Source organism: Seriola aureovittata, chromosome 4, assembly GCF_021018895.1.
Source record: "Seriola aureovittata isolate HTS-2021-v1 ecotype China chromosome 4, ASM2101889v1, whole genome shotgun sequence".
NCBI classification, from domain to species: domain Eukaryota; kingdom Metazoa; phylum Chordata; class Actinopteri; order Carangiformes; family Carangidae; genus Seriola; species Seriola aureovittata.
This window is the reverse complement of record NC_079367.1, coordinates 24,693,441-24,716,452: the sequence shown is the minus strand read 5'-3', so window position 1 is coordinate 24,716,452 and position 23,012 is coordinate 24,693,441. Positions and strand designations below refer to the sequence as shown.

Here is a 23,012-nt window from a genome sequence, read left to right as displayed (position 1 = left end):
AACATATGCTTCCTTTTTTTTTAATCTGAAATGCTTTTCTACTTGAGATTAGAAATCACCCCTACATCAAACTATATAAACACCATATGTTAGTAGCCACTAGTGTCCATATTAGTGTGACAGAGCCGTGCAAGAAAAAAGTTCCATTAGTGCCACCGTGTGGTTAACTGTGCAGGGACAAGGACAGGATCAAAGAGAGTTTGATGAGTTATCCTGCAAAAAGGGAGGAAATAAAGCAAAGGCGATGATTTTATATTTAAAATACACAATATCCAGTTCTTCAGATAAGTTTTTGTTCAAAAAAAGAGTTAAGTCTGTGCTTTAGGGCAGTCTGCCCCTGACTGAAGTGCAGTGCAATTTAGGAATGCATTGACAGCTTGTGCCTCTGCTCTTCTTTCTGCCGAACATGCAAGACTTCTCCCAGTTGCCTGATGAGCTCTGTCAGTGTCTCCATGTCGCGGTTCTCCCTCTCCAGCAGCTCATAGCGGAGACTGGAGATGTCTTGTTTGATCTCTTTCAGTTCACCTGTGGGACAGTAAGTGAAACAGCGTCGAATGATGTCTCATAGTTTGGTGATATGTACATGAAAAGCACTGTCTCCAGAAAACCTGCTGAACTCACCTTCATTCACTTCATCGTTATCTTTGTCTCTTTGTGCTTTTACGATGTATCTTTTGATGAGGCGATTCATAATCTTCTGTAGTAAAGAATAGAAAAATTTGAGTCTTCAACCTATGAGCTGATTGTTCCTAAAAAAAGTCTTAGTTACTTAAGGAAAGAAAAGCAGCTGCCAACTTGATCAGTGAGCACGTTTGATCATACAGTATATGGTTTTGACTGACTCATTATATTGACACATGTATGTATGGCAGTTTTCCTTTTGAGTATCTTAAGTTGTCCTCCAGATATGAATAGAGGACTAGATATGTACTAAAATAACTTACTAACATTGCATTCTGTCTGTTCATGTTCATTCTATGTGTATAAAAGTTCACCCAGGAAATACAATTTGCTCCAGCACAGAAGGATTTAGCATTAGGAAACAAAAACTGCTTTACCTGGTGGTGGGTTGGACCAAGTGATGCTTCCATACTCAGATCTTCCGGTTGCCTCAACTAAGATTAAAAAGAACAAAAAGATATGAAGGATTGTTAATATTATAACTTATTTCAATACGTGTTTTTCTGGGATACAGTAAAAGCTGCAACTTACAAATGTGACACAAGAGGGCCCTCAAATAAACTTTATCCCAGGAATGTTACAAATGTCTACATTCAAAAAAATTTATTTGGTCATTTCCTTGCCTCAGATTTCAGTTGTATCAGCCGTTGATGCCTCACCTTGTTAAGCTCCATCTCATCATTTGAATTTTCTTTGCTTTTGTCTTGAGGTGCAGCCCAGAGAAACTTCCTTATCCCCAGCAGGAGGGAAACAACAGACTTAGGGCTCGGTACAAGGTTGAAGGGCACAGGCAGCGTGCCGCCATACTCAAAGTACGAGAACCAGAGCTTAGCTCTGGCAAACTTCCACTCAACATCAGCATCATCCTGCATCAACAGAGAAGAGTAAGAAGGGGTAAGAGCACTTCATCAATATGCATTTCTGATGTGCAACCGCCTGCTTATCTACATTTCTTTGCAGCATTACTTTGTGAACAAGAAATTAAAACTGAAACTGAACTGAAATGTGATGACTTTGACATAAATCAACAGTACATCATAACATCTACTCATATTTTTGTCAAATTGAGTGATTCTTCTCTAATTATGACCGTACAACAAAATGTGGTGACTTTATCACCAATGATAATGTACAAGACACAAAAATAAATACTAATATAGAAATGTGGCTGGTTGAAACTTACCTCAATTTCTTGGAAGGAGCTGTTGAACATGGCAATGAGCATATTCAGCAAGACAATCACCATGATGATGTTGTACACTCCGTACAGAATATAGCCAATATTCTCAATGAACTTATGGTCAATATTGATGACCACTGATTTCACTTCTGACAAGCCAAAGATGGCCCAGAATAATGTTTTAAAGCTCTCTTCAAGCCTGGAGGGATGGAGAAATGGCAATTAAATTACTGTAGTGAAACAAGTGTTTTAATCTTACGTCATATTAATTCAACAAAGATTGTATCCAGAGCTACAGTTTTTTTTGTTAGTGGAACAGTCTATAGTTGACACTCACGTTGTAAATGCATCGTTGTGCTTGGCTCCGAGGTAGTACGAGTACAGATTGAACATTCCCACCATGAAAGCCACAAAAACTGTTATGAAAATCACCATAAACTTAAAGATGTCTTTTACAGTTCTTCCTAGAGAGATTTGCAAAGGCCCAAAGCTCTCATTGGCAGGCAGGATGTATGCAATGCGAGAGAAACTCAGCACAACTGCGATTGCATAGAGTCCTTCAGAAATGAGTTGCGGGTCAGAGGGCACCCAGTGGATTCGAGCTGAAAATAAACAAATCCTTAATGAGAACAGTTTTCATGCAGTAAACTTTCAGTCGGAGAAGATCATTACCTGAGTAAGCAATTCAAGGGACTAATTTTAGCTTGTGTGTGTTTTCATAATGAGTTAGCAGGAAAATCAAGCAGTCCAAAAATGCTGCAGTGATACTTTATAAAACTTGGTGAGTATAATTCCTTTATGTTCATGGGGTTTCTGTTTTGAGTCTTAAAATTATCTGGGAGAAAAAAATTCTTTAAATATCTCCCCAGATCAATACTAAAAATCAATATTCAGTGATGTAACCTAAAACAGTCTGAAACAGGAAGTTCTCTTTAATAACAGTATTTACTTTTAAGTTTATTGAATCACTACTTATAATACATGAATTCTTTGGTCCACACTTACCAAGCTGGAAATACTGTATCTCAAAGGGCAAGGTCATATTGGACAGGTCAGTATAGTTCTCATCAACATAACACTGGGCACAATATGCATGCCAGAAAGCCATTAATCTGGCAATGAAAGAGGTCATAAATATGGCCAAAATACTAAAGTCAAGAAGGTTCCAAGGTTCAGAGATGTATTCCCGGATGTCCTGCGACCAAAGATCTTTACATTCTTCCCAGATCTTTCCTGCAAGAGAAAAAAATCACATATTGGGTTGACAATCTCTCTAAAATGAAATAATATGATATGATTTGAACACACATAAACATGATAAATAAGCCTTGAGCCGGTAGTCATATTACATAAGATTTACTAATGCTGTATACTGGCAAAGTGTGTGTGACGTGGCTCCAAAGTCTCGCCTGTAGAGCTAAGTGAAGGTGTCACCTTGCCTTTTTCATCTTTGGAAATTCATTATGAGTCGGATTTATTATGGTACACGTGGTGCGAATATATAATAATCTATGTGGGCAATTTCCTAGCAAGATAGATGTTTGGGATTTATAACTCCTCAATGACTCGTAATATCCTTGACCCTGCATGCAGAGCAGAGTGATGTAATTGTGTAGGAGCCTGACTTGAATCACGACAAGTCGACAAGACTGAGTGCCAGAAAGAGGAATAAATTAACATAATCTAAAAATGACTAACCTAATAGAAAAAGATATGATAGTTAACTGTGGTTCTATATAAGAATGGGAAAGGGACAGGGTGGGAGGGAAAGCGTGTTCACACTCGTGACCTATGACCCAGGACATGATGAGAATCTCCATCCAGGTGAAGGGGGTGGTCTTCATACGAAACAGCTGTGATGGGTAGTCGTGGATGGTCATGTTAGGTAGCAGCGATGTTCCTTCAAAGCGGTCTGCTGCGTTCATGACCAGCAGGCAAAGGAATATCATAAAGGAAGCTGCGTGGGCCACAAACTTCAGGAAAGGTCCAGACATGAGTTTCCCTAACTGAGAGAAGTTGGGGCATGGCAAACAAGAACAAAATGTAACATTAGTTCAAGCATGTAATGGTTAGTCTTTGATAGAATATGCTCTTTTCACAATGAGAGATTAATCAACACTAAACTCTTCCAAATAGCAGTAGGCATAAAGGGATGTTGAAACACTACCATGGTTGAACCAGTCAAGAGCAAACACAGGTCCTAGAGCTTTCTGACATTACTGCATTAATCCTGTTTGTCCATTTGTAGCTATTCAAACATCTAACACGGAGCAACGTTTAAATCGTGTCAAATGAAAATGTGACATTCACTCTCCTTTTCGCTCTGAGAAAACATTTTTCTAATATTTCCTGAAAAAAAAAGTCAAGACAATAAATGCTGAGTTAAAACAATGTATGACCTTTTTGGAACTAACCTTACTTGACGGTGCTATCCAGTACATAAAGGCCAGGACAGGCAACCCAATGGCTACACCAAGGACAAGTAAGATTTTAACTGCTGTGGTTTGCTGACGTAGTCCAGAAAAGTTCTCGTACCAGATGGAGAGGAGTTGCTGCTGGCAGTTGGGATGTGCTACAAACTGCTCCATTGGCAGTGTGTGTGTGTGTGTGTGTGTGTGTGTGTAAATGACAGAGAGAAAGAGAGAGAGTGAAGGATTGCATATTACATATTCAAACATGAGGTTGAGTATGAATACAATTGCATCAATTCAAAACCAAAAAATTAAAGGTCCCATATTTTACACCTTTATTTGAAGTGTTGATATCCATTAAAGATATATTTGAGGTTTTAAAACCAAAAACCATCTTAGGGCAGTTTTACATCTCCTCTCTCAGGCTTCTCTCTAGAGCTCTAGTAACAACAGGTGTTACAACAACAGGCCTCTGATTGGTTCACTGTCTTCTGAAAGACTGAATAAAAATACAGCAGATTTCAGGATGGATGTTTGGATTGGATTGGCCGGACCTGGGGCATGGCTGAGAGCAGTGACTGCTTTGTTGTGACATCACAAAGTTACAGAAATCCTGATGGCTCGTTTTGAGTTACAATTTCTGAATACAGGCTGTACGCATTTCTCTGTGGACTGAGCACTTTGATACTTTCAAGGTGTTAACATAGAACCTAGACCTGCATGGACCAATACAATATGGGACCTTTAAAGTTCAATGCACATATGCTTACCTTTTTAACTTCATACTTTATTGCAAGTTTTAACCTGATAAGGTTTTGTCTGCCAAAGATCTCTGTGTTTTGACATGATTCAATGTCCCCATTTAAGATGGCTTCAACTTCCTCTGTGTTTCGACACAAATCCAGGAGTCCCACCACGAAATCTTTACACTGCATGGACAGTTTCTTGTAATCATTCTGTAACAGAGAAAGGCAAGATCTATGGCACCTTGTTCTTATATTTGTATGAATCACTAACAGCATTAATAGCACAAAACTGTCAGAACCTCAGGTCTTGTCATAGCCAACAACCTTTCAATCAACATGACGTATAGCTGTCATCTCTAATTTGTTTGTGAAAAATCTGGTACATTTTAACGCAACATAACTTCACCTTGAACTCCTTCTCAATGTTGGCTAGAACTGCAAGCTCATTGCTCAGCTCCAGAGCTGCCATCACAGGGTCTTCATTGGAGAGGGACAGATATGCTGGACTAGCCAGACCTTTATATGCATTGATGCGGGATTGTGAATGGCTGAAAGCGTCATGCCTCTGCTCCTCGCTGCAGGTCCTGCACTGACAGAAGTAGTTATGGGGCCTCTCTATACAGGCCCCCTTCATGAGAAGAATATGCACGATTTCATACTCGTGGCACTGGGAAGCCAGGATGATGGGAGTGATGTCGTGAGAGAAACGTGTGCCATCCTCATCGTAGGCAAAGAAGTCATCTTGTGTGTCTGCCTGGCTTGGACTGTTAGTGAGCCTCTGACTGTCCACAAAGGCCTGATGGCTCAGTATGGCCTCCACTATACGGATGTAGCCTTTACTGATGGCTAACAGCAAAGCATCTCCTATTCTAGCAAGGTCTTTCTTCCTAAGTAGGAGTTTAGTCACCTCTAAATGCTCATTGGCAACTGCCAGCTGCAGTGCACTTTGGCCCATGTAATTTACACAGTTGACATTGAGGTCTGGCAGCTCCTCTAGCATCCGCCTCACTTCAGGAATGTTACCATATTCTGCAGCATCTAAGAAAAGCTCCTCTGTCATAGAAAGACAGGAGGAGGATTGGGCATGAAGCAGGTATCCAGCTCCCCGTAAAGCTTGTCTCCGGGGTTTGGCCATGACCTGCCGCAGCATCATGGTTTTCTCTTCATTGCTCCATCTAAACACAGGTAAAAGTATTTTAGATGATACAATACCATAATCATTTGAATGCAAATACAGATTATATATAATTGTTATTGGCAGCCAAAATACAAAATTTTCACCTCCCTTCAGGATGAGTAAGATTTACTATGAATTTCTTACTAAGCAGACACATTTATTTAGTCTACTGGTTTAGATATATGAAGATCAGCTCCATCTATATTTCTGAAAAAGGTCTTGAGAACCCAAGCAGTGAATGGACAACAATGTGCAATGGACAGCTGGTCTCAGCTGAATTATAACTACAAGTGTGACACCACCCACAGACTCATCATCTGCTCCCTTTGATTCCATCGCCTGGCTATGTCCATCCACTCAGCCTCTGCTTGTTAGTTGGACTTTTGATACTAATTATATTTTGTGTCATTGCCAAACGAGTAAATGTACTTTCTGTTCAATAATTACATTTGAATAATGTGGTTATCTCAGAAGCTAATTGCTTCAGCACTGATAATGACAATGGCCCTTCATTCAATCATAATTAGAGTTAACAAGATTTTACATGACTGAGAAATCTGATCCATACATACAGAAAATTTTCCAATACATACTGGCAAATTATTCATTTTTGGCTTCTCATTTATATCAGCTGAGAAAAGATAAAATAAGAATGGTGTCATGCTGTTCAAAGTGAAAAAATCCCAACTAAAATGGAAAAGGGAATTATTATGAATATGACATAAAAAGCTAATTTTGCTGTTTTGTTTTTAAACTTGCATATGTGGATAGCTGTTCCATGTGGATTTTCCTGCCTGGATTTCTGAGACAGGCAACTGGGACACGACTCAAACCAAGCAGGGGGTCACTAATAACTATGACACTAAAAAGCCAAAAACAAAACAAAACAAAAAGCCAAAAAAACAAACAAACAAAAATATTGCTGTGGCATGATTAGCCATCAATAACATCACTTTAATTAAGCTCTATATGATAGGTAGGATTGTTTTTCAATATCTTTGAGTGGGCTGTGCATGTGACGTTAATACACATTTGTAGGAAGTGAAAAATGTTCTAGTGCCGCAACATGTAGAGGAGAAGACATCAGTGTATACAGGTCAAGGAGAGTTACATTGAAAAATGGGATACTGCAGGATCAGATCACTGACTACTCTCATACTCCTGGTGCTTTTAGGAATATCATGGGCCTGAAGCTTTTTCTCAAAAACTCTTTCCACCAACATTTCTCAATTGTCTTCTGAAAATAAGCCACAGAATTTCATTATCTTCAATGCGTATCTTATATTTTCCACAGCAATATGAAAAAGTCCAACAGGGTGGTCCACTCACCTCAGAGACAACTGCTAGGCCAAATGACTTCACTTTCCCTTCAATAAGTAAAACTACGCCCGAAAGTAACCAGCTTCACCTCATGTATACCCGACTCCCGTCAGCCTCTATCATCTGTCAGACGGACTCTCTCGTCCAACCTTAGGCGATGATGCTCACAGTGCTGCCTCTGCACACCCACTGGGCGGTTTTCTAGGAGCTTTTAAGGTGTGCTTTGTAACATGGGATATTAGCATTTGTTGGATACGTTTGGGTCCTGTTTTTGAGATGATATTACTGTTGATGATATAATTGTTTATATCTCAATTTGATTTCCTGATTTCCTATAACTGTGCCCGGTCAGCCCACAAAGCAAGATATTAAAACACTTTGTCAAACTAATGGAGGTTTAAAGCACACCAAAAGTGCACTGACCTAACTGGTTATTGTGCCATAAATTAAATCAGGCCAAGGGATTATTTTCTTATGACCTATGTATGATTGTGATTGCCAGTGCATGGGCTTCATGCAATAGCACCACTAATACTCTATATGGTGTTTGGCGCGCTGAAAATAGATTATTTGATGTATTGACCCCTGTCCAAAAGACCGCATAAACAATCTGGAAAAAGCTGATTTTTCTAAATCCTCTTAACTCATGGTGCCATCAAATGTAACAGGTTATAACCTTTCAATTTTATGAGGGACTTTATCCCGAGCAGTTATAAGCTATGCAAAAATAATTATGAGTAATCAAACTGTTTGAATGAAGATGTTGGCCTACATGCATATAGAGGTCATGGCTGGCTTTGTTTTACTTAGGGTTATTTTATATATTAGGCCATAGGCCTATATCTTCAGTCAGACTACTGTATGCCTTTATGTGCGAAAATTACTGGTCACCAAAGTTTTTATCATATCATCAAATCATACGATTGTTATACTTCGATATTACACGAATACAGCCTATGGTGCTTTAACATGTGCAGTTTTTCCTAATCTTTTAACAGTAAAATTAAAACTAAATCACGCATCATCTAAACCTAACAGCATTACTCTATCATTTTGGTTGTTTTCTTCATCTTCTTGTTTTCATGTATATATTACGACACTTCCAAGTGTACCTGAAAGCAGCATGCACTCATCATCGAGCCCTCTGCTGGACATGGCGGGTATAATCACCACGGTGCCCGTTGTCAAGAAACTGCGTCCCTGGTTGCTATCATGGAGGGACTGTACACAGACAGACCGCTAGAAAAGTGTCAATGTAGACGGAGCGATTATTACTTTTTTTAAACGACCAAGGAGGCCGTCATTCTTCAGGAAAAGTTGCTGCGAACATTTTCTGTCTAAGTTTATCTTCGCCCTGAGCGATTTTATTGAGGGTTGATTGAGTTAACGTGGAGTACCGCTGACGTTAGCTAAAAAGAAACCAACAAGACAGGTTAGCAGCTAAGAGCTTTGCTGGGAGCTGAACCTGTATGTCTGCCCGGTGTCAGCGAGGACCAACAGCCCCGGAGGATGCAGGTTCTTCAGGACAACTTCTTGTACCACTCGTATCCTACAAACGTTTAGTTATTTATCCTGTAGTTATAGAAATGTGTATTAAACCAGTACACCTGTGTTAAGGCAAATGTAAATTAACCTAGGAATCACTATAATAAGGTTACATTAAGGTGAAACATATCCACACGCTGCCATTTAAAACTGCTCTCCTTAGCAGCTGACTCGTAGAAACTCGAGGTTTGGAGGTGATGGAGGCCTGGAAGATGAGAGACAACTTTTGGTTGAGGAGCAGAAATTATGCAAAGCCCGAGCTCGCAAGTTTTCCCAGGAAACCAACCTACGCCAGAAGTCAGTTATAGTGTCTAATAATTAGCCTATGCATTATTGTTTATATTTTAGCCCTAACAGATGTGTGTTTGTGTGTGCCATTTCAGGTCAAAGTACTGTCTGTATTTTGCAGCCCAAACCTGCACAGACAGCCAGTAAAGCATCTTCCATTTCTTCCTGGAAGTAGATGCAGTTTTCCTGCTTTATAGTATGCACCTCCTGGACAGACGACTTATGGTTCTGTCCTGGGCTTGGCACCTTTGAGGCAGTGATGGCGTTGACAGGATTTTGCAGTCTAGACCTGGAAATAGATCTGCTGGCCCAGAGGGTAACTGTGGGTCAGAGCAGTGACTGAAGTGTCACCTCTCTGACGACCAAAGCTGCTAAGTTCTGCCCCGTATGAGGCTGAAATCCCTTACAGATATTAATAACCCTCTAAATTTGTATTTCTAAAGTTATAAACGGGGGCTAAAAATGAGTGTCCCTGTTTTTAACTAAGAACTTGGTTAATATAAGCATGTGGATATGTGGAGGTCAGATATGTTGTGTAATATCAGAAACTGGTAATATCATAGACATATTTTGGTTTTACAGAGGCAGGTGACCATTATTTCTTAAACATAATGTTACAAGTTTAACAGCTTAACATGTCTGCACAAGAAAAAAAAAAAACCTACAATTGGTGTTTGTTTGGTCTGTTTAAAGGAGGTAAATAAGCTATCCCTTTAACATTACAGACAGTGTGTCATGATTGAAAATGTTATGCACTGATCAAAATTGTACAGACTGTCAGAGTTTATGCAGCAATATTGAATTCTATTATCGTTTTTATAGATCACACTGATGCTGGCAACCAAAATAATGCAAAGTGCATAGTACATTATTGCCTTGATAATCTGAAATGCAAAATTTGGACATTAAATTAAAAATGACTTCTTGCACCGTGCTAAAGAAAAGGTTTTGATTGTCAATATTTGCTTGCCTCCCTCCGTGCCATAGTAATCAGAAACATGTTTGCAAATTTAATTTATGAGACCTAAAGTGACACTTCTTCATGTTGTGTGATTGTGTTTGCTGTATTAGTCTCAAATTTAATATCATATTATTTTTCAAAACGGTGGCGTTTCAAACTTTTCAGCTCCAATAAGAAGCGCTTATAAATCAAGATATTAGATACTACATATACAGTAATAAATATTCTGTTTATTTTTAATAGAAGTGAAGAACAGAAGTGTGTTAACTAAAAGCTTGAGCTACTTTTTGTTCTGGTTGTCAACACTGTTTTAAAATGTACACTGCTCTTGTTGTCAATGATTACCATTTTTGTCAATTCAAGAAAAAGAAAAAAACTTAGATGCTGAACTTGACTGACCCCGTTGGTGTTATTATTGGCTTACTCTGTGAACCCAGTAGTGAGTGGTAGCTTTAATTTATTAATGACTGTGTTGAAAACATATCTGGAGGAACAGACTCAGGTTTCTGAATATAAAACAAGGCTGGTCTAGATTTAATCAGTTAAAATGTGCCTCGGGTACATGCTCTGCTATTTTTCATGGCTCAGGGCCCTGGAGGAGAGACGGAAGCAGTGGGATGTGCAGGAACAGCGGCTGAGAGAGAACATCCTACAGCAACGCAGACAGCGAGTACAGGATGCAACTGAGCGCTTCCAAAGAGCCCATCTACCTCCTTCTCAGAGACGTAGACAATGTTAGTGATGTATCTTACATATAACTCTTAGAACTGAGAAATAACACACACAACAGTCCTGACACATTTCAATTTGTTTGTATGTTTTCCTTTATGGTGTTTTAGCTTTTAGAAGAAATGTCCCAAATATTGAAGATGCGCTTAGTCAACTTCAAGGCAGCTTGAGTTCTTACACCCGGCAGTCCTCTTTCTTGTGCAGCACCTCTAACATTAGCAGGTAAAAAGTCTGATTATTGATCATATCATTCTCATGTGTCCTACATATAAAAATAGCCCCATCACCACTCTGGATCAAATTCTCATTGTTTTGGTGATATTTTTGTCAGTGAATTTTGATTTGTAATATTAGAAATTAAAAAGGGTTCACATAAAATGTACCCTTTTTAATGGCTGCAGAAGTCACAAATTTTATTTATAGTTTTCTGTTTTCTCTTGAAGAAGCTGCACTCCCTCTCCCAAGCCTCCCACAGTTCCTAAATCCTCCCACCGCCAAGCACTCTCTGCTGTAGAGGCCTACACTAAACTGCTTCAGGAGCAGAGCATGACGTACTTCAAGAACAGTCAAGAAACTGGAAAGACACAAGAGAAGCTACAAGATCACAGTCCACGGGTATGTTTATTATTTCATTTGAATGTACAGGACATAAAATATTTTGCTGGCATCCTCACAAAGAGGTTTTATCTCACCTCATGCTAGTGCTCTATGTTGTAAAATGTTGTTTTCTCTCACACAAACACCCCACTAATGCTGTAAGTCAATGGAGTGACCATTTCCTGCTGTTAAAAGATTACTTAGAAAAATACCTGTGCTAAACCAGACTGCAATTGCTTGGCTACCATCTTCTTAAAGTTTAGAAGTTTTAAAATGGGCAGAAGTTGTTAAGGATGAGAGCAGTGTCTGCACTGGGCTTTTTTAAGAGAAGTCTGACTGTTCCTGTCTTAAAATAACCATGAACAAGTTCGGATGACAGAGAGTAGTTCATCAGAACTGAAATAAATGACAAGTTGAAGAAATTAAATCTTGAGCTGACACTTAATTTGTCATTGGAAATTTTAAGCAAACTGTGTTTTTGTGATCAGCCAGTCGTGTAGCATGTAGACACACTGTCACTAACTAGGAGTTCTCTCAATTCTGCATTTTAGTAGCTTTTGTACCATGTCAGTAATTTCACTTTAACTCTCATCAGCTTATAAAAAATTGATCTATTGATCAAAGATCCCCTGATATTTAATAACTTATTTTAAAAACTTTGCTTGAAGTGCTCTCAATATTTAATCTTACTTAACCATCTATCATCCAGTAGTTTTCTACACTTATATGGGTCTTCTTATATCTTGATAGAAGCTGTGTAATGTAACCATATGTTCCCACTGCAGGATGATATATTGATTCTGTTAATGAATGAGTAAAACAGGGGTTCAGATATTAATGTCTCCAATGTGGTGTTTGAGGAAAGAAATTTGAAATACTGAGTGCATTGATTATGTTAATCACCGAACATTTGAGCCACAACTATTTTTTATTTTTCTTAGTGATTATAATGTTGGGCAGGTCAAATACCTACAGTATTATTCTACACAAGTAGACCCCTAGGGTGCAGCAGTGTGACATTTCCTGCACCAGTAGCATACCTTTTTGCTGTCACAAGCTTTAGCACCCTCTGGTGAAATGTGTGTGTCAATAGTTGTCTCAAATTGTACTAACTGTAATAATCCCCTGATTGGATTTTGTGAAAAATTGCTGCCATACCTCCATCAATGACAGACAGCACAGGGCAGCATAGTGTGGGGCTTGATATGCTTGAATGATACTCTATTCTCTCACATAATCCAAAAAAAAAAATTAAGTTTATTTATAAAGCACATTTCAAACAACGAGAGTTGACCGAAGTGCTGTACAATAAAATACGAAGAAATAGCATAACAGTGGTAACAGTCAAAAGGAAACAAACGCAAGAACATTTGAGATGACTTAAAAAACATTTCCCATAGGCATTAACAGACAGGGAAGAGTTTGAAATATAAAACACAGAAGGCTACAAGTGAAAAATAAAACCTTAAGGACACTCAAAAGCCTGAGAAAACATGTGAGTTTTCAGTTTAGCCTTAAAAGTGGCCATGGCAGAGAAACACACAATTAAAAGAGGTAAACTGTTCCAAAGCTTTGGAGCAGCTAAAGCAAAGGCAAGATCACCTTTCCCTCTAAGCCTTGACCAAGGGACAGCGAGGAGCAGCTGGTCTGAGGATCTGTGAGATATGGGGATGGAAAGAAGCCAGAGGTAGTTAGAGATGTACTGGGGCGCCAGACCATGTAGAGCTTTAAAAACAAATAAAAGAACCTTAAATGAAATTTGATACTTGACTGGTAGCCAGTACAGGGATGCAAGTACAGGTGAAAAGCTGTCTCTCTTCTGGGTACCAGTTGGCAGTGTAGCAGCAGCATTCTGCACCAGCTTCAAGTCATAAAAACTTACATGTCTGGACTGGACCCACCACAACACTTCAGAAATACAGATATCTTTATGAAACAACACATTTCTTATTGGAAAATCTGTAAAATGCCCTTCTTACCCCTGACCTGTGTATATAACACGCATACTGATCCAACTCCATTCCAAATCTTCTTTCTTTTCGCTTTTGTACTATCCCAGCTTTGTTACTATCCGCAACTATTGTGTGAGATGTGATTTAAAATGACCCAAGAAAGTGGAGTGGGATCTCATGGCCAGCAAGCAGACCAGTCTGAAACCTGCAATTGATCAGGATGGTTTTCTAGTAGTTGTGGGCTGATATTTGATAATATTGAATATTGCAATATTTCCTGCCATATGTGATATATGTGATATTTGGACTGGACTGCAGTGAGATACTAAGTTTAGGATATTGCCTATTTTCTAGTTGTTGACCGTTTTACAATAATAATTTATGTACCCATGAACTATAGCAAATGTACAAAACACCTACATAATCACATTTAATCGTTTCTGTCTTCAGGTGACAGAATTTTCATCATGAGCTTAAATGCTCCTGCACAGTTTGGGTGTGCTTATCATCAATAAAAATTAATTTTTTGGGAGAAATATATTTATATATTAAATATATTAACTTATTTCATTGAGTTCTTATCACATTTGAGACAATATAAATCGTATTATTATTTGTTATTCCTCACCTCTCTTTCTTTTCAGAACAGCCACGTGTCTGATTGCTGTATTTCTGAAAGCCTTTCAAGTAAGGACAGTTTGGACAATGAGGACCCCAGCCACAGTAAAAATAATTCCTATTCATTATTCTTGCTTGACTCAGAGAAGCCACATCTAAACCTGAGAAAGCAAAATGATTTGTTTCCAACATCAGACCTAACTTCGTCAGCAATGCTGCTTCTTGGTGATAACTTGACCCAATCGCGAAAACTTCCCGAGTTTAAGCAGAAAAAGCAAGAGGACACTGAAAGGCCTAACCATAAGATGCACATTTCTAAAGCTTCTTGGGGGTTCACATCTGAGCAGACGCCTAAAACAGAAACCCAACCTGCTCTGCACAACTGCAACTTATTAACTTTTTGTGAAATTATTAGTTCAGACCCAGAGCACTTTGAGCTAACCTCCCCACAAAACAGTCCCAATGACAACATCATTGTTACAAATAGAGTTACTACGGACAGCACAGCACTTGAGTCTTCATGTCCGAAACAAGAGTCTCTGTTGGATCTCAGACAGCAGAGGGTCCATGATGACAGACAATTAAAACAGCCATCAGCTACAGAGATTCTTTTTCCTGCCAAAAATGGCAATAGTAAAGACATTTTGTTTGGGTCTCCCCCAAAGCCAAATATTTTCCTGAATGATAGCCCAACAGATAATGTCTCACAAGAAGGGACTCTTCAGCAAACAGGAAAAGAAAACCACTATCCATCATCCCAGAAAGAGCCTAGTGCTTCCATAAACAACCTCAATAAGGTTTCAAACTCAGAGCCCAAAACAGAGAAGCCCATTAATACAGCATTGGTGCAGCACACATGCTTGTCTAACATTCAGTCAGATACTCTTAAATGCCTTAGGTGTCCTGAGGAGGAAGTACAAAAGTTGCCCGTTTCAGTGGGGGCATCTCATTCAGTATGTGAAGTCAGATTCATTAAAGGAATTCTTAAAAAGCAGTCCAAATATATGTCAGGAGATACTACATGTGTATATGGTTCAGGGCATTTGATTTTTGCAAAACAAGTAGCTTTAGCAATCAGAGATAGTGTTGAATTGACAAGGGTGAAGACAAAGGACATGGAGAACAACAACACTATCAAAAAGAAGCTGCGCTGGTTTGACGAGGTACATGTGGGAAAAGAGGACAAAGCACAGAACATAATGAAACAGATGAAAGGCAAGTCTTCCAATGTTTCTCAGTCAAAGAAAAACCCAGAAGACCACCAGCTAAGTCTCACTACAGTCTCAGGGGCTTCCAAGCCTGGACCCAGCATGACCCCTCCAGCTTCCACTGGTTATCACTTTACAAAGCAAGCGTGGGCAGATGTTGGGGTTCAAGTCAGCTTACCCCAGGAACGAGCAGACGAGGTCAAGGTGCCGCGGGGCAGCACCAGGGCCGGTGGCCCCAAGGTCCCTTGGAGAGAGCGCTCTGCCAGAGTTGGAGTGGGTCCTGTTTCCTCGCGGACTAGAAAGGGCACCGTCATACGACCTCAATCTGCCACAGAGGTGAATCAGATTGCCAAAACCCAAGGGAAGATCATGGTGCCCTGCCCACCTCCTAGGATAGAATCGGTGGAAGAAAGGACGGCATATATCGCTAAGACTCCATATGGCATGGATCATGCTAGTGTCAACTGTAAACAAGCTCCAGCCCTAGAGCAGGCCCTGCACAAGGACACCTCAGAAGGCTTTTTCTCACCATACACACATCATCTAATCAGAACAGATAGTACTGTCATGTACACACCACTACCGCCCTCGTACACATGCCCTGTCTCCGAGGGCAACAGGAAGGGTACACTCAGTTCAAGTCATCAGGAGACTCATGGCTGCGGTAGAAGAAGAGGGATGGTGTTCAATGAAAAAGGCCTGTGTTTAGATTGCACCCCCACGGATGAGGAGATCTCACAGCTTTGGCACGGTGTCCGCAGCGCCTTAGCCACCAAGGACGGTAATGTATATTTTGGCTGACAGCCCCTCACACAGCTTAGGCTTGGTTTGTGTGTCTGCAGAGATTTGCATGCAGTTTCTCTCAAGCCTATTTGTCTCTACTCATTAGCTATAAAACTTCAAGTTTCAAGTTAACAATGTGAATATTAGCTACAGTACTGCACACTGATCCCCTTTGTACTTTATCCTTAACATACAATTACAAACTCAATGAGCCTTTGAATCTGTCCTTTTGTCTCTAACTGTCTTCACATATAATCACATTGAAGGAAAATCTAGTGAATGAGCTGCGTGGTGTTTGTGTGACTGCCAATTTGCAAATCTACTCATATAATAACTGACATAGTGTTCTTTTTGCGTCATCTCATGTTTTTATATTGGAAAGTTAGTGGGCTTGAAGTGTTTATTACTTATCTAGAGAAAAGGAAGCCAGTAATATCTGTGAAAGTGGACTTAGTCGACCCTAAAACCTGTTTCACAATGACCTGTTGTCTGCCTTGCCTGGAGCCCATGCCAATCCGCCCCATGTTTCCATCAACGGCTATAGTGTTGTTGTTGTTTCCTCCTTCTACTGGTGAAATCAAACAATGGCTCTGAACCATATTTTTCCACTGTATCACTCTGTACTGTTAATACTTTTAACATAATTACTTACTTAATTTAAGCTTCTACATACATTTGGACACTATTATTTAAAACAGCACAGCTGAACAGATCCAGGTTGAACTGCATAATATAGACAAACTCATTTTTTGCTTGCTTTTAGCAGGACAAAACAGAAAGCCCCAACAAAAGCGAGAACAGTAACAACAACTACAGTACAATGTTATTAAGTGGGATCTTTTCCTGCACATTGTATTTTAGGTCACAAACTCATCTACTTTGTTGGCTTTCAGGTCTGCTTTCTCAATTTCACTGACCTTGGAGTCAGCGATGTGTATCTCCTCAATATAACAGCCATTTTTTAATGTATTTGTTTTGCTCCATTTATTCACTTTGTTTAGAAAAATGCTACATATATTCAGTTCTTATTCACAAGTGTAGCATTATCTGTCATAATTTTCAGTGAACTGGAAACTATTTTGTTATTCATCCTCTTTAAAGGATTTTACTGGGGCCTGGACTCACCACATACTAGTTAACATCATCATTTATATTGATGTAGATATTTTTTTATGTTATTTTAATGATTCCAGCGAATACATCTTCTTTCAGCAAAAACAATGCTCAGAAGACAGGCCCTGGAGAGTGGGCGAGCTGTAAGGAAACACTGCATGGAGCAGAGCAGGCAGTCTTCTGGCTCAGGGAATAGACGGCTTCCTCAGCCCTCTCAGGTATATGCATGCAGTTGCCCTGTGGGGAGGAAGATTGTGAATAATTGCTAAAGATCAGTAAATGGGTGTGTTTGAACTTGTTGAATCAGTTGTGCAGTCCCTTTCATGCTGTCCTTAGTGTTAGTAAAACTGACAAGATGCCACTATTTATGAATCTCAAGACAAGATTTTCCGGATGGACTGAAGCAGGCATTGTTCTGCAAAAAATAAGCATTGATGCATAACCTTTTTGTTTACAACTTGCTCTACCTGTTATTGTGATTTTGCCTGTCACCTAGAAAATTTGCATAAACATAAATATTGTGTAAGGTTAACCTAATCCTGACATAACACATCCTTTTTGTTTTGTGCAGCCAACGAAACAGCCCACAGAGCCAATCAGAATGTTTTCCAATACTTGCAACGTGGCCTTTACAGATGAAGGTATTGTGTTCACTGTATATCTACATTTATGCTTCTATAAAAGTTAAAACAAACTGAATTTCTATAAGTGTTACAAAATGTCTGCCTGTCAAGTTCAATATTTCATAAAACATCTCTCCTGCATGTATATCATACATAAAGTTCATAGAGAAAATGTGAAAGTAGAGTTAATGTTCTGAGACAATACCATGCTTAATAATTTCAGCAGTGCAACAAGGACATCAGGAATTTAGAACGACATCAGTGCAGCTGTATTTTACATATAAATGCATAAAACCCAACTAAAGTAAAGTTGAAACAGGTGAGAATGCCTTTGATCTGACTTTGCCTGTGCTCTCAGCATTGGAAAGTGCAGCCCAGTTACACCTGGCTGAAGTACATACTGAAGGCCTACTGGAAGAAAGAGATATTATAGCTGCCATGGAAACAGCCCAAACACAGGGTCCAGGAACGGTGCTGCAGTACAGCCAACAGCAGGGACTCACCAGCATTTCCTTTGAAGAGCAGAAAATCCTACTCTCTCTGGACAGACTTAACCACCAGCTGCACTGTAAGCACTTTTTAAAGGTTGTTTGCAATAAGCCATAACTGATCAACTCTGGCCTAATGCAAAGTGTTGTTATTGTTGTCATTTCAATGCGAGATAACCACTCCTGTCTATTACTATTTATAGGTGTGCGAGAACATGTAGCTGGCAAAACTGGCACACGAGGCCTCGTACTTATTGATGCACCTTCTGTAAGTATGAATTTCTCAGGGATACATTGCTTGCCTCAACACATAATGTGATTTTGTTTGACATGTTTTATTCCTTATTTTCTTCAGACAAAAGAAATTAGAGTCACAAACCATCTCAAGCACCGTGCGTCTTCAGCTAACTACCGCTCTCGATACCTGAAGAAATTCTGACTTAAAGCATGTGAGGTCCACAGTGGCCTTCACTCCCATCAGTGCATTATATCTTGCGTCATACTGTGTAACTAAGCACTTTATTACCCTGTAAAATGGATTTAGTCTTTTTTAAAACTAAATGTGCCTATTGGAATATCTTCTAAACCTAAAAGACCAGCCACAATGGACTGTAGAAATAAAGCAAAATGAGACCCGTTTCAAGGTTGTTGTGTGGAAATTAGTTTTGTATTTTTTTGATCTGCCTAGGCAAGAACACACTTAAAACTTACTTTAGCTTTTGCTAAGCCACTTACTATTAAGCAATCAAATTCTAAGTGCCTTTCATACTGGCTTCAATTTGTTTTATTTCACAAATGCAAATAGTCCATTCTTAAAATTGACACATGACAAGACATTACTGCAAAGTATACACAGTAAATTAGGATTAATTAAGATTAAAATTTATTTTTCAAAGCTGTCTCATTCTGTATTTATTTTATATAGTAAAATTATAATTTGATGGAAACTCTTTTGTGACCATATTGGCAAGTGAACTGAATAAAGCTTGTTGTCAGTGTACTGATAAACCGACTGGGTGCAGTGAGTTCAGCAGTATCATTACTTCCTCAGCCATACATAGCACAGTCAATAATTGGACTGAGGACCTGAAATAGTATATGAAGAGAGGTGTTGCAACGTTGAAGGTGTGTTTGTCTGTCTTTGATGGCTGCAGAAAGGATGATTATGTCTTGTGCACTAGACTCAACCTACTGGCTCAACAAGGTGAGCTGCCACAGAGTTTCCAGCCTTCTGCTGCAGTTACATCTAACCTGAACTTTACTCTAGCTTTAAGTCCTATTTCATCAGTAGACTATAGACTATATTTATTTAATTTGCATTCTCAGCTACTGCATTGTGTATGTGTGAAATAAGATAGTTATTAATTAAATGTTTCTCTGTCTCCCTTGCCAGAAAATGGGTGCATCAGGGAGAAAATAGCTATAGGGATTAATGATGTGAATTCAGTTGCCCCTCCTTCACCAGCATGTCTGGTTTTGCCCTTCAGTCAGCCTGCTAGGACTTGCTTCAAGAGGTGGAGGAAGCCAAAGCTCATTTGAAGTGTCAGATTCCCAACGGTGATGAAACTTTTTTTGGTTTAACTGCAGGTTTCTTGTTCTTTGCATGCATTAATTCTTAAATGTTTCAACAAGGAGCTGTAAACAATGATGTGGCTGTGTTGTCTCGCTGCCATGTAGAGTCATGCATCACCTCCTTGTTATGTTTCACCAAAACAGCAAACAATATGTTCAGCTTTGATTCTGCCTGCAGCAGCAGATTGGCAGAAGACGGGTTGTGTGCAAAGAGATTCTCCACTCTTGTTATTTGAGACAGGACATTGATGTCACTTTAAATCCAATGCTCATTAGGTGGTAAGAGGAAAAAAAAACACTGACATTTTATCTGAATAGTTCAGTGCTGACTTTTTACATATTAAACTGTTACTGAATTAAATATATTTTCAGTAGAAACAACCAGCACAGCCAAATGACTAGGCCTCATCTCCACCTTTCTTTTCATCAAGTGAATTTCACCTCAGTGTACTGTACTTGTATAAAAGAACAGTATTAACAAAGTCAAAACACCCCTTCACTTTCATTGGTGAATGGATAAATCTGAATGCACATGCACAAATGAACAAAGCAGCAAAATCATGTACAGTAAGCGTCCATCTGTGCAAACTCTCTGCACAACATTGACCAAACTCTTACTCAATATTCCACTGCAGGTTTACTCTGAAATCTGTTCCCTTTGGCCTACTGTCGTTAATGTTCAGAGTCATTATACCACACAATGGTGAGCTTAATGACATTTAAGCCTTTGCCAGCACAACACCCAGAAACTCGACAAGAAAGGGCAAGAGTGCTGAAAATAAGGGAAGACGTTTCCACAGATGCAAGTTCAAGCTTGTATTTTGGTCTGTTGTGAAGCTTAATCTCACAAGTCTTTTGTCATATTTTGTTACAGTTCATTTAACATGCAATGAATGGGTGTCTGGTGTGGCTCATGCTCTGGAATACTGAGTAATTACAAGGATGCGTGTAAACACATTAAAACTGACTGGACAGGTTGCAGCTGTGCTCAGCAATATTGCATATGAAGACAAAATATTGATATGAGCTGTTTGGATCACAGCAGGTTTAACTGAGGTAAAAATGGGTGAAAGAAAAGCAAGATTTTAAGCATAAAATTGAAAATTTATAGATAATAAAAATACTAAAAGCTACTAAAAGTAACTTATTTCCTACATATTGTACTTGATAAATTCATTTTCAAGGGAAGGTGGACAGGAAGGTGCATGTGAGGGAGAGAGAGAGCGTGTGTGTGTGTGTGTGTGTGTGTGTGTGTGTGTGTGTGTGTGTGTGTGTGTGTGTGTGTGTGTGTGTGTGTGTGTGTGTGTGTGTGTGTGTGTGTGTGTGTGTGTGTGTGTGTGTGTTTGTGAGAGAGACACAAAGTTTGCTTGGGTTTATTATGATGCCCCATGGATTGTATGTACCCATTAGACACTATAGGGGGCACTCAAGCTCCCATCTGCCCATCTGCCTGTAGCAACACCGTGCGTCACTAAATCCGATAATAACACGAGACCAAAGCAGGACAACTGGTACAGCCGCACTGCGTTTCAGGAGTGCAGGGTGACAATAGAGCCCAGCAAATCGTTTCTGCTGATATCCCGCAGCATCCAGTCAAAGCGCAGTGAGACTGAGTCGCTTCAGAGGGATGAAGAGATGTTGACCAAAAGTGACCAAGCTCTGCTAAGTGGGTGGTCCCTTCAGGGCTGCCGGGACACTGCAGTCCATCTCTTTAATGTGTCTGACTGCGTTACAATGATGTGAAAATGACCACTTTCATCCGAATAATGGACATCTCTTGACTGGAAGCATGTGTGCACACAGTGCTTCATTCATACTCCAAAATATGTGGGTTTATAGTACAGTCATTAAGGAGGCCAATTGCTATACATTTCTTAGAAAACGTATGGATCATAATAACTTCTCAAAGCGCCTGAATGGACACAACATAGCAGGACAGGGATATTAAAGTGATACAGGAATAGAATAAATGAAACGAATGAAGAACAATAGTTTTTAAAACTCGTGATGATGAATGCCACAATACCAGGACGTCATTTTATCAAACCTGTTGCATGCTGTGTATTTTACAGTTTTATTTTGCCTATTATTATTATTTTGCATGTTACATGTTTTAAAGTTGCCGAAGTTTTGACATTAAATAAAGAATAAACATAACTTGAACAAATAGCCTAACAGTAAATGAACAAACTAAACTTGAGACGTGCATCTGTTTAGAAACATGAGCATGTAGGCTATGTGACTGACAGAGCGAAGCTCTTTAATCTGTTCATCGAGGCTTTACAGTGTCTGCGGGTATTTAATAGGGCTTCATAATCATTCATTCAGTGGATGTATGGGAAAAAGGCTTGAAACAGAGCCTCTGTATCCAAAGAGACTGGATCTTGACAAAATGATTTCTCAATGGAAGAGGGGCCTCATTAGCATAACAATTGTGGGAACTGCATGGATCTACTTTTTCATGAGCACTGTAAAAACAAAAAAAAAAGAGAGAGAAAATAGTACCACTATACATTCTTATGGGAGAAAGTGTGGTTTCGAATTATTGTTACAATTGTTGAGTTGTGAAAATGTATATTGTCTCATGATCTATAGCCTAAAGACCTACATTATGTTCTAAACAAACATATTTCCAAAGAGTAAAATGCAGCAAATCTTTTATGTTTAAGTAATTCACAAAAACACCTAAAACGCTAAAACAAACGTAAACAGTAAAATAAAATAAAAAACTACTAATAATTACTCAAGCTGTTTGTTTTTGCTGAATTCTGTGTGCATTTAAAGTTTTGATGTTGCTACCATACACCCTAAATTTTTAAACTGCATGTGCATATCTGAAAGTGAAAAAAATAACGAAACTTGTGAATGTTTATTGTATTATTCTACGTACTACTTAGCACTCTGGCACTTCTACATTTTGTGCTGCAAATGAGCCATAATTCAATGTTTTCCCAAGTGGGCTCCATGCATCAGCAGGGGTCCTTGTACTATTCAAGAGGTTGTCAAAAAATAAGGAATTC

The 23,012-nt window shown here is 39.2% G+C and overlaps 2 protein-coding genes across 4 annotated transcripts; one reads left to right on the top strand and one right to left on the bottom strand.

Moving 5' to 3' along the window:
* Positions 1 to 356: 356 nt before the first annotated feature.
* On the bottom strand, positions 357 to 7,675 carry trpc6b (transient receptor potential cation channel, subfamily C, member 6b). The gene is made up of 12 exons (XM_056373575.1): positions 7,525 to 7,675; positions 5,425 to 6,193; positions 5,043 to 5,228; positions 4,276 to 4,440; positions 3,651 to 3,867; positions 2,867 to 3,094; positions 2,199 to 2,463; positions 1,865 to 2,060; positions 1,341 to 1,547; positions 1,059 to 1,115; positions 622 to 697; positions 357 to 525 (listed from the first exon to the last, which is right to left on the bottom strand). Exons 2-12 carry the CDS (start codon positions 6,169 to 6,171, stop codon positions 359 to 361), a joined length of 2,511 nt encoding a protein of 836 aa, XP_056229550.1. The 5' UTR covers positions 6,172 to 6,193; positions 7,525 to 7,675; the 3' UTR covers positions 357 to 358.
* A 1,067-nt stretch (positions 7,676 to 8,742) lies between these two features.
* cep126 (centrosomal protein 126) lies at positions 8,743 to 19,315 on the top strand. 3 transcript variants are annotated; one of them, XM_056373237.1, is made up of 11 exons: positions 8,743 to 9,059; positions 9,238 to 9,357; positions 10,898 to 11,043; positions 11,149 to 11,260; positions 11,482 to 11,653; positions 14,232 to 14,274; positions 17,409 to 17,527; positions 17,881 to 17,950; positions 18,291 to 18,500; positions 18,624 to 18,688; positions 18,776 to 19,315. In XM_056373237.1, exons 1-11 carry the CDS (start codon positions 9,025 to 9,027, stop codon positions 18,857 to 18,859), a joined length of 1,176 nt encoding a protein of 391 aa, XP_056229212.1. In that variant the 5' UTR covers positions 8,743 to 9,024; the 3' UTR covers positions 18,860 to 19,315. The 3 variants fall into 3 exon arrangements, with proteins under 3 accessions (XP_056229212.1, XP_056229211.1, XP_056229210.1); XM_056373236.1 differs by having other exon boundaries at positions 14,232 to 14,310; XM_056373235.1 differs by having other exon boundaries at positions 14,232 to 16,194.
* The last annotated feature ends 3,697 nt before the right edge of the window (positions 19,316 to 23,012 follow it).

What these genes read in the sequence shown, in the direction of transcription:
- trpc6b (XM_056373575.1), bottom strand. Translation starts at nt 6,171, where the DNA reads ATGATGCTGCGGCAGGTCATGGCCAAACCCCGGAGACAAGCTTTACGG. An exon ending in GATACAGTATTTCCAGCTTG is followed by an intron (nt 2,464 to 2,866) that starts GTAAGTGTGGAC and finishes GTTTATTTTCAG; the next exon opens with CTCGAATCCACTGGGTGCCC. An exon ending in ATGAGATGGAGCTTAACAAG is followed by an intron (nt 1,116 to 1,340) that starts GTGAGGCATCAA and finishes TTTTAATCTTAG; the next exon opens with TTGAGGCAACCGGAAGATCT.
- cep126 (XM_056373235.1), top strand. Translation starts at nt 9,025, where the DNA reads ATGCAGGTTCTTCAGGACAACTTCTTGTACCACTC. An exon ending in CGTGGCCTTTACAGATGAAG is followed by an intron (nt 17,951 to 18,290) that starts GTATTGTGTTCA and finishes CTGTGCTCTCAG; the next exon opens with CATTGGAAAGTGCAGCCCAG. An exon ending in ACTTAACCACCAGCTGCACT is followed by an intron (nt 18,501 to 18,623) that starts GTAAGCACTTTT and finishes TACTATTTATAG; the next exon opens with GTGTGCGAGAACATGTAGCT.